General features: G+C 31.4%; 1 protein-coding gene across 1 annotated transcript; it reads right to left on the reverse strand.

The window, feature by feature from the left end:
• Window positions 1–2,840: 2,840 nt before the first annotated feature.
• On the reverse strand, window positions 2,841–3,752 carry LOC133313946 (uncharacterized). Its single transcript, XM_061515371.1, has 2 exons — window positions 3,084–3,752; window positions 2,841–2,912 (listed from the first exon to the last, which is right to left on the reverse strand). The coding sequence occupies exons 1-2, from the start codon at window positions 3,750–3,752 to the stop codon at window positions 2,841–2,843; spliced, it is 741 nt and encodes a 246-aa protein (XP_061371355.1).
• Between the last annotated feature and the right edge of the window lie 12,721 nt (window positions 3,753–16,473).

Consider the following 16,473-nt stretch of genomic DNA (forward strand, 5'->3'; position numbering starts at 1 on the left):
CCAATTTTAACTGCCACTCCCAATTCCCGCTTTTGTTGCAATAAATCGAAATTTAGATAGAGAGATATGGCAATTGGGCAGGCAATATAATACTAACTTAATTCCGATGTATTAGGGGGGTGGTGATATAAAGATACACACACATCCAAGTTTATGAAATGCTTGAGAGGGTCAACGATTTTTTATTGAATATTTTTTTTTTCTTTTCTTTTGGTACAAGAATTTACGATATTTTTAAGAGAGATGTTTGTTGCCACCAATGAATGCTAATGAAATTGACAATACCAAATTTTTTCGCTCAAATGAAACGCCAGCCGGAACTTAATGTTTCAACATCAGGGACGTAACGTTGCAACAACGCGTATCATTAGCCGCCATGATCTTCTAAATCTTTTATATTATTCATAGCTTCAGTTTTATTTTATGAAATATGACCGTAGTTTCCTAAATAGTGACTTTTTTAAATCAAAAGTCAAATACAAATTTATTTGGTGTGATCATTTATTAATAATTAATATATGTTAATATTATTTTAATAAACCGTTAATGACAGTGTCAATTAAATGGAAATACCACCAATAAAAGCCATCAGTCATCATATATTTTTCCTTTTTCGTTTTATCTGTTCTCAAGCAATTTTTGGCAAATACTGTAATATTTTATGTTCAAATTTAACCTACAGCTGTTCATTTTTGGCTAGTTTTGCAGCAACTCTATCACATTCATTAGAAATCATAGAAAAACAAAATGATGGTACTTTAATGACAAAAAAATTCATTAAAAATAAAAGCGCTATATGAAGTCAAGGAAATTCAACTAAAAGTGTCCTAAACCAGAATAATTAAATTAAGGGTTTTATAAGAGTTATGTTGTAGGAAAAATGATTGTGTTATGTTATAGAGATTCGTTTTGCGTGCGGGAGTTTTTTTTTTTTTTTGGTTTCAAAAATTACGGGTCCCACAAAATATTATGTGTGTAGAAAAATTGTTGTGGTCATGTTAAATGATAGATGCAAAACTCTTAAATTAAACGTAAATTTACTAATTGCAGTAAGTGAGACTTTCACAATTGCACCGAAGAGTATGGAATTTCGTCATTTATGAATTATGGTAGCAATATCATCACTCTTTCCTACTTAGTGGCTTCGCAAGGGTCCATTATGAACCAAACCCCCGTTATTAATGTATGTATGCGTACGTTGAAATTCTTCTTTCAAGGTAACTTGAAACATACATCTTATTTACTGGACTTATGCCTGATAATAATGACTACTTAAAAGTATATTTTTCGATTCCTGATATCAAGATTCAATAGCAATGTTATTTAAGAAATGATCCATTTATAAAAAAATTTTACAAATTATATTAAATATGACCGGTCATACACTCTTGATTGAAGTATGACCGATCATACTTAGTGTAATTTGTAAAAATTTGTTAACAAAAAATTTGTAAATATAAACTTCTTATTTAAGTTTAAGAGCGACTTTTTGAGTTTTGAGAGAATATTTGAAGTGCTACATTAGTATTAAGTTTTCAGTGCTACTGCAACTTAAATTATTACGCATATATTATTTGTCCATGTCATTTAGTTCGCATGGCATTCTCTCCCTCTCCATGTAATCTTACCATGCATGTGAGTCTCTCTTCTCAACTCCCACGCCCCAAAACAACTCAGTTTCCTGATCTATATAGCTTACGTCCAATCTCATTGCTGAATATCTTTTATTGTTGCCTTGGAATAGCGCAAGGGTTTCATGGTGGTGTGTGATTCTGAGGCAATGAAAAAAGGTGGAGTGATGAGGTTGGGCATAAACCACATAGATCCGCTGATTGAATTGTCTTGGAGCGTGAGAATTCGAAAGAGAAGCTCATAGAATAAGAGTACATGGAAAGGGAAGAATGCCACCTGAGCTAAATGACGTGGACAAATAATACACATGTCATAATTTACGCTGCAACAATATTGAAAATTCAGTACTACGATAACACTTGAAATATTCTCAATTATTAGATAGACACGGCCTTCTATAAACACTTCATTTAATTATATTAAATATGTGTGTAACGTCTTGTTAAAAATATACCAAATTTCCATGAATCTCTTCAATATATATATATATATATATATATATAGTTCGCTTTTTGTCATGTGACATTACTAGAGCACTTTCCTGCACACACAAATCAAGTGTGGGTCCCACGCTTAAAAAAAAAGTCAAACCAAAATCAGGATACGACGCCGTATCCTTAAGATACGGAAGCAGATCCTTGTTGCAGGAATAAACAATGCCATTCCTGCAACATGATTCTTATATTTCCCATATATATATATATATATATGAGAAATGTTATATTTACAAACTTTTTGTTTACAAACTCTTACAAACTAGATTAAGTATAGCCGGTCATACTTCAAAAAAGTTTGTAAACGGATCCTTCCCATATATATATACTAGTTGATTACCCATGCGATGCACGGAGAAAAAAAATCGGTTTGTTTGTCCCGTAAACGAATTAATAAGAAAATCGATTTGTTCGTATGACATAAACGTGTAACTTTTAAGGTAGGAACAAAAAAAATATATAATAATTTAAACACATTAAATTCCATGGTTGACAGCAAAATCTCCATTAAAAAAATATAAATGTCATGTTGACTGCAATATAATTAGAAATATGCCCAACCGATACTCACAACAGTTGTAAACCATCGTCCGCCATGCACTATTGGTATTTGCTGCTGTTCGAAATGAATCATAAACAATATATAAACAATATTTGGAAAAGAAAAAATTATTGAAGGGAATTATATAGTTTAGGCAGATGAATAATTCAAAATTACAATGAAAAATCTTTGACTCTGAAAAATGACAAGGGAATAATATACTGATTGTGCCTCGAATACTGAATCTGCATAACAATAAAAAATTAGCATAAAAATAGGCATAACAACTAAAGGAAATCAACAAAGAAGATTAAAAAATATTTTCTAATAAAAAATTGAGATCTTACCTGATACCAAACAACAATGTTATCTCTTTGTAGAAATAACCAAGTATCCTACACTAATCTTTGAAATACTTCCTTGTAGACGATGTTAAAGGTAGTATTTGTAACGCAACCATTTTCATCAAGTATCAGCATCTTCAATCCATGTCTGCTCTTTACTCTAGATAGTGCCACATATAATTGCCCATGAGTGAAGACAGACCTAGGAAGATAAATGCCAACATGAGATAGCGACTGTTCTTGACTTTTGTTGATAGTCATCGCAAACGAAACTACCAAGGGGAATTGTCTTCTTTGGAAGTTTACTTGAAATGTATGACCCGATGGGCTGATCGTCATTCTAGGGATTAACACAGTATCTCCTATATTGTTTCCTGTAAGAACAATTACCTCAACAACATGATTCCCCAACTTTGTAATAAGTAATATCGTATCGTTGCATAAACCTCTTGATTGATCAATATTTCTCAATAGCATCACCGGTACTTTAACCTTCAAAGTTAATTTATGATCAGGAATCCCCGAACATGAGAATGTATTTAAGATATCAGGGGAGATTTCGTCATCCTCAAGAGATGAATTACCGTCTTGTTTCAAAACCTTATCTAAACTCAATAATGTCCTTTCTTCACCCGGAATCACAGCCATTAGGTGCTTGTTTAACATGGCAACATCGGACAATTTAGGAGTCAGAATAGAACGTTCTTTAAAGAAAGTAGAAAGCACGTTCCCACCATCCATATTTAAATTCAAAATTTTTAACCATTTCAAATTTTGAATTTTAGATCAGATGACGCATTCCAACATAAAAAGCAATTAAATCAGCTGATTTCTTTTTGGATACCAATGTGATGGGCAGTGGGACATTCAATGTCTTGTCTGCCACCACAAATGGTCATTTAATTATTCGATTTAAAGATTAAAATTCGATTTTTAAAAGAATTTCTTTTCCCACCATCCATATTTAAATTCAAAATTTTAAACTATTTCAAATTTCGAATTTCAGATCAGACGACCAATTCCAACATAAAAAGCAATTAAAACACTTGATTATCCAATTAAAATTTCGAATTTCAAAATCATATTTATTAATTAATTATTCTTTTATATCTGCCACCACAAACGGTCATTTAATTATTCAATTTACAAATTAAAATTCGATTTTTAAAAGAAATTCTTTTCTCACCATCCATATTTAAATTCAAAATTTTAAACCATTTCAAATTTCGAATTTCAGATCAGACGACCAATTCCAACATAAAAAGCAATTAAAACACCTGATTATCTAATTTATTTTGTCTGTCAGCTCTCTTAATTCTTGATTGTTATGAAATTTGAATCAAATATATAACAAAGATAATGTCTTTGTTATATCATTATTGTGTATATATTATTTAAAAAATAACCATAACGAAATTGTTAATTGAATGACAATCAGGTCTTCAACAATTGTGAAATTTGTTTTTGTTTCTATTGATCTCCATGAATAGAGATCGTGAATGCATGTCCGTGAAAAGAGTTTTCTTTTTATTGAATTTAAAATTTCGAATTTCAGATTGTGCAAAATAAATACATAGTTTCGAAATTTAATTGATAAACCATTTAAAATTTAAAATTTCAAATGAGATGACCAATTCCAACATAAAAGCAATTAAAACAGCTGTTTTCTTTTTGGATACCAATGTGATGGGCAGTGGGACATTAAATGCCTTGACTGCCACCACAAATGGTCATTAAATTATTCGATTTAAAGATTAAAATTCGATTTTTAAAAGATATTCTTTTCCCACCATCCATATTTAAATTAAAAATTTTAAATCATTTCAAATTTCGAATTTCAGATCAGACAACCAATTACAACATAAAAAGCAATTAAAACTGTTATCAAAAAAAAAAAAAAAAGAGCAATTAAAACACCTGATTATCCAATTAAAATTTCGAATTTCAAAACCATATTTATTAATTAATTATACTTTTATGTGTGCCACCACAAATGGTCATTTAATTATTCGATTTAAAAATTAAAATTTCATTTTTAAAAGAAATTCTTTTCCAACCATCCATATTTAAATTCAAAATTTTAAACCATTTCAAATTTCGAATTTTAGATCAGATGACCAATTTCAACATAAAAAGCAATTAAAATAGCTGATTTTTTTTTGGATACCAATGTGATGGGCAGTGGGACATTCAATACCTTGTCTGCCACCACAAATGGTCATTAAATTATTCGATTTAAAAAATAAAAATTCGATTTTTAAAAGAATTTTTTTCCCCACCATCTATATTTAAATTGTAAATTTTAAACCATTTCAAATTTCGAGTTTTAGATCAGATGACGCATTCCAACATAAAAAGCAATTAAATCAGCTGATTATACAATTAAAATTTCGAATTTTGAAACTTATTAAACAGCTGATTATCCAATTACAGGATTAACCACATATTTATCATTCCAATAACTCAATTGAAAATATTGTGGAAAATAACTAATGACAAACAGATAAACTTGTATTCCAGAATATGCATAAACATCACTTTGTCTATCCTATTTGAAGTTTAACACGGAGGAAGTGATTACCAAAACACAGCAATAAAAAACTATAATTATATTGTTCAATCCCAAACAATCTCCAAAACAAAAAACAAAAAACTTTCAAGTGACGTTGTTCCAGCTTCCAAGTGACATTGTTCCAGCTACGCGTCTTTCAGAACAGCATCAAATCTAAACAGAAACAAAAAAATAACGACGTATTAACAGACACATCACACTCACGATTATAAATAAAAAAAGCTACACAAAGAAAAAAAATAATGGGTAAGTACTCAACTCTTTCTCTAGCTTAATCTTCTTAGGAGGACAGTCAACTAATGAATTAAAATCGTCTTGAAGGGGATCATTAGGATTCATTAACAGCGTAAGCATTGATAGCGAAATATCACCAACGTCTGCACTATCACACGTCTGACTTTCCACATCCTTGTCAGAAACAAATATTGTTTGAAATTAACTTATGTTTTGCAATAAAACTGCATGCAACATTTTTTTGATTAATTCATAAGCAATAATTTCGAGATACCGTAGCTCTTTCCGGTTCTGCTGATGCAACGACACTGTCGCAAGCCTTGTCAAATAATCCTTCATCCTGCATTTAAAACAAATATTTTGAAAAAAATCAAATCCATTGAAACGCAGAATGAGAACAGAAAAACCTAAATAGAAATAATAATGTTAATAAAAAAATAACTCACATTCGTATCTATAACAGTCTTAAGGAAGGATGTGGTTACAGGTTCGCTTATACATACTTTAGAAATCTGATACCTAGGCTCACTGTATGAGTCCAAATTATTTTTTTTCACATTCACTTTAAACAACATGAATTTATCAATAAGAACATTAAGTTCCTTAGGATAGTGCTCGAAATCATCACCCTGCAAAAAAAATATTAATGAAATTTTAATAAGAACTTTAAATGAATAAAAAAATGAGTGGAATAAAAAAATGAGTGGAATAAGAACACAAACCCTTTTGAAATGCTGCTCACGTAAATCCGCAGCACTCATGTCCAACAAAGCAACACAGTCTCTATCAAACAGAATGAAAGATGCAGAATCAGTGTGATCCACAACTCTCAACTGCACACAAAATCTGCAACACATGACCACCGATTGTGTTATTTATAAATAAAATGAACGATCTAATAATAACAACAACAAAAATAGATATAAAATCTTACTTTGGATAATAATCATCAAATATTTTTGGCAGTTTTTACAATACCATCTCTCGAAATCTTCATAAACAGAATATGAACATTTATTACACGACTTGTACCACCATTTATATTTGCTCTCAATCGATTTTATGGTTCCATAAGTAATGCAAGTAGTAACCTCACTGCAATTCTTAACATCACTGATACACTTCCTTTCCGTGTCTTTCAGGAAATCATTCTCAAAAGAATATGAGGACTGACTTGATAACTGAGACAACGTGTAACCGCTATCAATGACATCAGACGAAAGCCTAAAAAACAACAACATAAAAAGCAATTAAAACAACTGATTTTTTTCGGATACCAATGTGATGGGCAGTGGGACATTCAATGCCTTGTCTGCAACTATTATTCGATTTAAAAATTAAAATTCAATTTTTAAAAGAGTTTTTTTTTCCAATTTACCCAATAAAGAAAGTTTGTATATAACCAAATTGTAGAATTAACCAGGGAGTGACACTTGGCAAAACTTTTCAGCAGTGAACTCTCCTTTATATATATATAGATATATATATATATATATATATATATATATATATATATAAGCTTAAATTAATATCGATGAGATATCACAAACAAAATAAATTTTTTAAAGAATTTGAGATATTTTATTTAATTTATATTTTTTCATCTTCATATCATGTCATAGGAAAGAAACAACTGTTTTGTGTTTATTCTTGTCTAACAATAGAATAAGGCTTTTTATACAGAAAATTTAAATTGCAAAAAAAGTAAAAAGTCCAATCTAAACAATTTTTAGCTACTTCTAATGTTGAAGGACCCAATCTCCAACAATGGCACCAAAAACTTGTTGCGACTCGGTAGGTGCACTGATCGTAAAAGTAATAAAAGTGGACGGAGTACGAGATCGTTCCCATGAGGATTGGTTTTCAAGCACTAGTTCGCTAACAACGATTTAGTTGGACAATCGAATTTGAGATGAAAAGAATTGAAATTAAAAACAAGCAATAACATTCAATTTCAGAATTAAAAGCAAGAAAGTAAAAAGATGAATGTTTTGAAAATCAAGAAAGAGCGTAGTTAAGGTTTCGTCTTCTCCCAATTTCCTCTTTATGCTATGAATTAAATAGTCAAGAATTTGATCTTAATATAATGCCAATCAATTCTTTCTAAGTTAATTAAGGCTTAATTCCTTGTTATTCTAATTCTATGTGATCTTAGATAAACCCTAGTTCCCCGGTTGTTCATCGAGAAAACATGCATTAAAATCAAGAATTCAAAGTTTGCACAATTGCTCTATGTCTATCACTAGATCATAAGGATTATAATGAATTTATCAAATCAAGGTTCATGCACCAACATCCCTATTGTCATACAATTCTCCTAAATCAATCTATAAGGAGCAAACTCATAGAAAACATTAAAAACAGATAAATTCATTCAAATATATAAAAGAGAAGAATTCATAAACAAATTAATTCCTAACATAAAGATTCAATTGGGTTTCATCTATCCCTAACTACATAAAAACTTAGCCTAGCATATTAAATTCAAAAACAATTGGAAAGAAAATAATTCCCCAAGACTCCATTGATGTGATGTTGTCTTTACTCTTCAGTGCTCCAATGCTCCGCAACAGGATTCCTCCCCCTGATTCTTCAAACGCTCTCCCCAAAACTCTTCGTTGAATGCCAAGGCCCTTTATTTATAGAGAAGAACATCTCTTTTAATTTCCGTTCATCACATCTTCATGAAATCTTTTCTCAGCTCTTGATTCAGATACAAAATCTAATATGGGCCTGAAGTTGGACGTATCAGCGCATTTTAGCGCTCATTAGAGCGCTAAAACGCTTTCATAGGATAATTCTGTCTGCCTTAGAGTGTTTTAACGCTCATAAAGGCGCTAAAACGCTCTCTTCGAGAGAAACTTTTGTTGTTGCCAGCGCATTTTAACACTCTGTTACGCGTTAAAACGTGCTCTTCCAGTGAATTTTTGCTATTTTGCTTTATTAGCGCGCTTTAGTGCGCTGTTAGGTGCTAAAACGCTCTCTATTAGCATGTGAATTGCTTGTAACTTGCTTTCTTTGGACTTTCTTTGGTATTCAAACATCTCCTTTCATTCCTTTGCTCCATTAAGCATTTTTTTATGTCAAAATACCTTTAAAAGAAACAAAATTACAACATGTTAACTAGAAATCCAATCTTTATGATTTTATAATGTAAAACCTTAATTTCCATGCAATCCACTATGTAATTCTTGTATAAATTAGCCTAAAAATATGGTAAACCAAGGGTTTATCACAGTCCAATATGGATAGGGCTGTAGGTAGTACTTTAGTGGGCTGATGTTGTTCCTTGCATAAATCACGGTTGTCGTGCTTCACAGGTGCAATGAAACTGACTGGGGGTACTTGCAAAGACACTCCGGCGCTCATGTCGATATCAATGCTAGGCTCATGTTATGATTTTAATGGAATCATATTATCATACCTGGGTTTGGACCTTTCGTATATATAGCAAGTCTTATGTCGTCTTTGGTAGACGACATGTCTTCTTATTGGTTGTTTATGGGTTGCAGACTTATCTGTCTCAGCTGGTGCCTTTCTGGCTATAAGTCTATATATTTGTCTATCTTCTTAGAGTGGTGGCAAGCTGGAGTTGTCTATCATGTGTTGGTCTATAAGCGCGGTGGGTCTTAGCTTGTTATAGGATCCTTCCTTAGCCTTTAAGTTACATTAGGTGATTCTGCGCAATAAAACCATTGCGCTTCATGGTTCTTCTGCGCGATGCTTGTATCGCGTGTTATGGGGCCTGTATAGTGTTTGGGCCCTTTCTAGGCTTTAACCCTTGTGGGCCTATGTATTTATCCAGATCAATTTCGAAGTTATTTTATAACTAATTTTAACTTTAAACCCGGTTTAGTAATTTTTTTTAAAAAAACAATTCTTATCTAATCTATTTTTTTATTTATTTAGATTCGAAAAAATTGACATGCTTATTGATAATTAATAATGTGTAATTTTCAATTATATTTTATCTGATGACTACCCTTAATTTAGGAGGGAAGAGGTAAAAATGAAAATAAAGATATATAATACAAAAAATTTGGATTAGATGAAAAATATCTTTGAAATGTTATTTTCTCCTCAAAACTAAGTGTATCTCAAATCTCGTTTATATAAGAATTAATTTTAAAATTTTTAAGTAATTACAAGCAACTTATATTTAATAATTAGCACGCACTTTAAATATCCAAAATTTTGAAGTTACCCCATAATATATGTCTGGACTTGTCAAATTTCGACTAACGGCGGTTTAAGCTAAGCACCAATCTACGCTTTGAGAGGTTGATCGTGTGAGCGAGAGTCTGGTACGAGTTTTCTATAAATAATTTATGATCACGCTTTATTTGACGGTGGATTTTACCATTTCATACAATGTTATGTAGTCAAACTTATATAATAATTAATGACAAAAGCATAAGCATTTCATAATTTTGTCTCCTTGGATTTTTCCCATGACATTAACTTGAAACTTGCAATATTAAAACTAATAACTATTCTCGATGTTACACGGTCAAAATGGTAAGACGGATAAATAAGGAACATGTTGAAGTTTTCCTATAAGCTTTATTTCTTCTACTAATATTTATATTATTGTGCCCATTCTTATTAGGGATAAGATATTTTACCTACCGTTTTTTTTATCTATTTTTGTCTACCACTTTTCAACATCATTAGATCAGAATATCAACAAAAGAGAAAAATATAAATGTTAGTTATGGGCCCAATACAATAGGGAAATGACCAAGGTCCATTCCCCCAACTTTGTGTGCCGCGGCATTGAAGATCTTCTGGTCGGTCAGGCCTATAGATCAATGTAATACAAAATCAAATACATTTCATCGGTTTAACTTTTTTATAAATTACTTATCAATTTAATATGAGTGAAATGTATATGAGGAGCGTACACATTATGGTAGACAAAGGTAAGTAAAATAACTTATCCCCTTCTTATTATGTTCTATACATTGACATACAAAGTTTAAACATGTAAGCTACTTTCTTTGAAATGCTTGGTGTAATTATTTCTTGTCTTTAATTGGATTGCTTTTTATTTATTTATTTTCCTTTGAGACCCTGAACCCTGGAAATAATTTTTTTGACCAAAGTTCTTAATGCAAAGAAAGGATGGGCCCAATACAATAGGGAAATGACCAAGGTCCATTCCCCCAACTTTGTGTGCCGCGGCATTGAAGATCTTCTGGTCGGTCAGGCCTATAGATCAATGTAATACAAAATCAAATACATTTCATCGGTTTAACTTTTTTATAAATTACTTATCAATTTAATATGAGTGAAATGTATATGAGGAGCGTACACATTTAAGTCACACATCATCTCTATATGTAATTTGTATAAAATTTAGCAAAATGCAAAAAGCATATCCAGGCAATGCGCATTCAAAATTCACAGGCCCTCCAAAGACAGCTTATAAAGGCCAAAGTAGTGGTATAGACAATCAATGTGGTACTTGTAACATTGCCACCTCTTTTAAGGGCCGATGTCCAAAGACAGCTTAATCCAGCCAATAGGTAGAGTCTTTTCCGTGGTTACAACTCTCAATAAAAGCACCAATGTTACGAATCTTGAGATCACCACTCCAAAAGCTAGCTCATATGGTGAGAGTGCCCAAGACCTTATAAACTCCACATTAGTAGTATAGGCAACTAATGTGAAACTTGTAACACGCCTTGCAGAGCTAACATATGGCAGGACATTTGGTATTTGCATAAATAGCGCATGGGGCCATGGGGGTGATGCGCGACTTAAACGCACATATTCTTCATACGCATTTCAATCGTATTAGATTTGTAAATAATTTGTCAAAAGAATTAAACTGATAAAATATCTCTGATTATCAAAAAAACCAGTAGCTCAACGTGATTGCTCTTTTCCAATATTATGTTTGTATTAATATGACGGAAATAAAATAAAAAAGACAATAATTGTTATTATCCAAATTATTTAAAATAGAGTGAAATAAAATTAAATTTGATAAAAAAATATTTCATTTTATTTTATCTAATGATTTTTGTTTTCTTTTTTAAAATCAGTTTAAAAGATATGAGATGTGACTAACTTGTTATTTTATAATTCCTTTTTCATTTCAATCACTTTTAAATAACAAACATAAAATTTATTTCATTCCATCACAAAATATTCAAATAATAAACTATAATTTTATTTTTTTCTCTCCTCTCGTTATGTTTTATTTTATTTCATCATTATTAAATATAAAATAAAGTATTAGGTCCACGTACACATGAAGCCTGCTTGTAAGATTCTCAATTGACACAACTTCTTTGTTGCTTTGTCTTAGAAAGATTCTCCTTTGTTGACAGGGCATGATTTCAAGCTTTCCTGTATATGATTTTACTGATTTAGAAGAATCATGGCGCTCCTTGATCTTTTGTACTACAAACAAACTGCATTAATAGTTTGAAGGGGACGATTTGAACAACAATGGAAACAAGGACAGCTGTTACAACATGTGCCACCAGTTTTGCCAGCACTTAATGAGGTAAAATACGATCCTGAAGAAGACAACCTGGAATCTGATTAATTAACAGGGCCAAGCATGTCTCTTCCTTCCGAGGCCAATCTCCTTTCAACTAACAACACAGCAATTAAAGGTTACAGCTATTGTTATATGATTAATGTCCTAGTTTACGTTGCTTTGCCAATTTTGTGACTCTTATATTAAAGTCTTTCAGTTGCAGGTTTTGTGTTAATGATCGATTTATTTTTCCTGCCAAAATTACTGAAGATTACCGCTACTAGAAAAGTCAATTTTTTCGACGGAAAAATTCTGTCGAAAATGGTAAAAATTCCGTCGAAAACAAAATTTTCGACGGAATACAGGCCGTCGAATTTTTCTTCGTTGATAACAAATTTTTCGACAGAATTTTAGATTCCGTCAAAAAAATTTGACAGAATTTATTTCCGTCAAAAAATTTCGACGAAAAATCAATGATATTCCGTCGAAAATTGTTGTGATGGTTTTCTACGAAAAACAGATTCCCTCGAAAATTTTCGACAGAAAATCAATGAATTTCGTCGAAAATTGTTGTAATGGTTTTCGACGGAAAATGGATTCCATCGAAAGTTTTCGACGGAAAATCAATGAATTTCCGTCGAAAAATTTTTGAATTTTTTTTTAAAAAATTTAGAATTAATTTTTTTAATTTTAGAATTTTTTTTTTAATTTATCTCTACAAAATTAATTCCAATTTTACGTATCACACATGATAAAAATATATAATCAAAATAAACAACACATCAATATCAAATCTCCTTAATCAATACATTATTTGAGTCATGGATCATAGTCTACACTCCAGAGAAGTGTAAATCATTCCATATGTTTCAAATTTCGCAATACCAATTCTTTAATATTTTTGTGATACTGTGAACAAGATACTGCTAGTTAAGTTCTAAACATGGATAAATTAACATGAATTGTTTAGTGTACCAATAGGGTGTTTTTAATAAAAGGAAAACAAAAATATTGAAAATAAAAATATTGAAAACAAAAATATAATAGAAGCTTTGGAGGGTAGACTATTTGATACCTCATTTCCAAAGTAAATATCTGGTCCATAGAAAAATTTTATGCTAGGATAAGAGCATTTAAGCTTCCTTCCACATGGTATCCATGAAATGGTAGAGCCCTCTTCTCTTCTTTGAGCCTTTCATTTAACACTTTCTATTTCTTAAATGTGCTCTTCTCTAGGCTAATCAATATCAGGATGAATCATACCTGTCAAAATTTAAGACATGCCCGATTAGAGAAATAAAGGGTTTCTTTCTAGATGTATACATGCATTGTCCTTTACTAACTTCAACCAAAATCCGGTTATTTCGCTAAAGTTTGGCTTCCTTCGTCTTACAATAGTTCCAATGATTACAAAAAAAATTTCCCCCTGATTAATGGGATTGCTTTTGAGTTTTGCAGTGGTGGTCAAATTCAATGCTGGTGGATCATAAGTGTGAAATATACTATGCTTTTAAATAATAATTAATATAATTAAAAATATAGTGTTAATTAATAAAATATTAAAAGTTAGTAAAATGCCAACAAATATATAAGATCCTAATTTTTTTTTTATTGTTTCATGTTGTTTCATACTAGGAATAACAAATTACTAACATGATGAAGATGAGAAAGCAGTTGGCACGGCGAAAATATAAAAGAAAAATCAGAAAATAAAAATTGGAAAAAGATTCGGTCACGCTCGCTATCTTGCTTGCTTCAGCGAGCAAGTGAGCGAGAAGCATAATTAAGCTCGCTCTACTGCTCGCTTCAGCGAGCAAGTGAACGAGGAGCAGGAATTGTCTCACTGAGCAGCTCGCTTATGGAGACGCGAAGAAAAGGAGAACTCAGAGACGCGAAGAACGCGAGTAAAACTGTAAAGGCACTTCTGGAGATGCGAAGAAAAGGAGAACTCAGAGACGAAGACGAAGGCAGTAGCAGAGGAGGAATACTGGAGCGGTGCAGAGGAGAAAGAGAAGATCAAATCTACATCCTTGATCATCATTAACCAAGTTTCATCATGAACTTTATTTACTTTACAGTAGTTTTTAATTCTGTTTTTATATTATGCATAGCTAAATTCCTTAAGTAGTTAGGGCGAGACGGAACCATGAGTTCTTAAACATTGTTTGCTTTTCTTACGATGTTCTTGATTTATAGTTATGCAATCAATCTGTTATTTATGCTTAGTTTTATTTATGACTTGATCACTCGTAGATAAACATATGAGTTGTGCATGACAATAGGGATGTTAGTGTATGATTCTGATTGGTTGATTGCTGGAATTTGTATGATCTAGGAATAGACTTATGAATTCTATAACCGTGTGTTCTTGCGTTAATGCTTACTTTATGAAAAAGTACTAAAGGGTTAGACTTTTGAGTGGAGTAAAGGATTGGATTATCAAGGGATTGAGATTTAATCGAAATTAAAAAGAACTGTTAATAACTGAATCTTGAATGTGATTATAAGAATAAGTAAACTAGTTTGGAAACCATTGAGGAAGTTAAGTCCTTGCTACATCTTTTATAAAAACTTAAAATCAATTTCTAGCATTCTAAATTCTGAATTTAATTTTTTAAATATTAAAAACCAAAAATAAATAGTTAAATTCTTGTTTTAATTTAATTAAAATATTCTCCAAGAAATTCATTCACGATCGATCCCACTTTAGTTAAATAGATAAATTAATGCTTGGTCATTAGTTCTCGTGACAACTTATTCTTATCACTTTATTACTTGTACGATTGGTGTATTTGTCGAAATCATAATGGAAGTGTAGAATTGGGATACAAATATATAGTAATTTAGGTCCTTAAATAATTATACCCTTGAAGGCATAATCAACAAAGTAAAAAAGCGGATCTTTTTGCATACTAGAGTCAACCTTGGTTATGATGGTTATGAAATCTTATAATACTCTAATTTTCCAACATTCTGCTTTGTAAAACCACTCCCGTTCATTTTTTCTTTTCATTAGTTTCACATGCCGACACACTATTGCATGTGTCTAAAACATTGTTATAACGCTATTCAACCACATGTTTAGAAAAATACACATGACATCATGAACGGGCTTCTTTAATTACCATACTGCGCCTTTCCGATCAGTGATTTTCCTTGGAGTTTGTACTTTCTTTTTTCACAGCTTCTTTCTTCATAATTCTACTTATTTTTTTTAATTAATTCAATTCTAATTATTTTTTTGAGACAAATTGATTTCCTTATATTTTCACAAATTTTAACTCTTTTAGCCGGCTACGAGACTAATTTGACAAAGGCGGAGTCACGTTGGTACTAGCAGGTACTTTGGTACTGGCTAATTTAGCCACGTTTCAAACGTAGCTAAATTAACATAGCAAATCATGTTTCAAATTTTTTGAAAATTAGCCACGTTTTAGATGTAGCTATATAACCGTAACTATTTTGGCACCAGCTACAATATTTGACAATGGCTAAAATACTTTACTGACTCTACCAATGTAATTCGAAGTATGGGAGGATCAAGAGATGAAATATTTAAACACCTCTAAAAAATAATATGTAAATATCAACCACTGGTCGGAAAGGCGCAATATGGAAATTAAAGAAGCCCGTGCATGATGTCGTGTGTATTTTTCTAAACATGTGGTTGAGTAGCGTTGTAGCAATGTTTTAGACACATGCAATAGTGTGTCGGCATGTGAAAACTAATGAAAAGAAAATAAAAAATGAACGGGAGTGGATTTACAAAGCAGAATGTTGGAAAATGTATTGTAAGATTTCATAACCATCATAACCAAGGTTGACTCTAGTATGCAAAATTAAATTGGACCCATTAAAAAAAAAGAATCTCGCCCATTTTTGTACATGCATGAGACAATTTTGTCTGACTTATTTCTCATAAAATAATGTTTACATGTTTCTTTGGTGGCCCATCTCTGAAGTGAATTTGTGATCAGACAACCATATGTTAAATTCCAAATGTGCGTGCTTTTAAGATAGAAAACAGGAAATGGAAAACCAATAGAAGGAATAGTATCAAGTACTTTTTTGAAAACCATGCAGTTTATTTGGACTAAATCTACATTTCCACCAACATAGACGATCATATTGTTGTGTACGGTGAGAGCAGCTCAGCTGTGAAG

The sequence above is a fragment of the Gastrolobium bilobum genome, unplaced genomic scaffold, assembly GCF_033153095.1.
Source record: "Gastrolobium bilobum isolate Gb01-03AN ecotype WA unplaced genomic scaffold, APGP_CSIRO_Gbil_v1 utg436, whole genome shotgun sequence".
NCBI classification, from domain to species: domain Eukaryota; kingdom Viridiplantae; phylum Streptophyta; class Magnoliopsida; order Fabales; family Fabaceae; genus Gastrolobium; species Gastrolobium bilobum.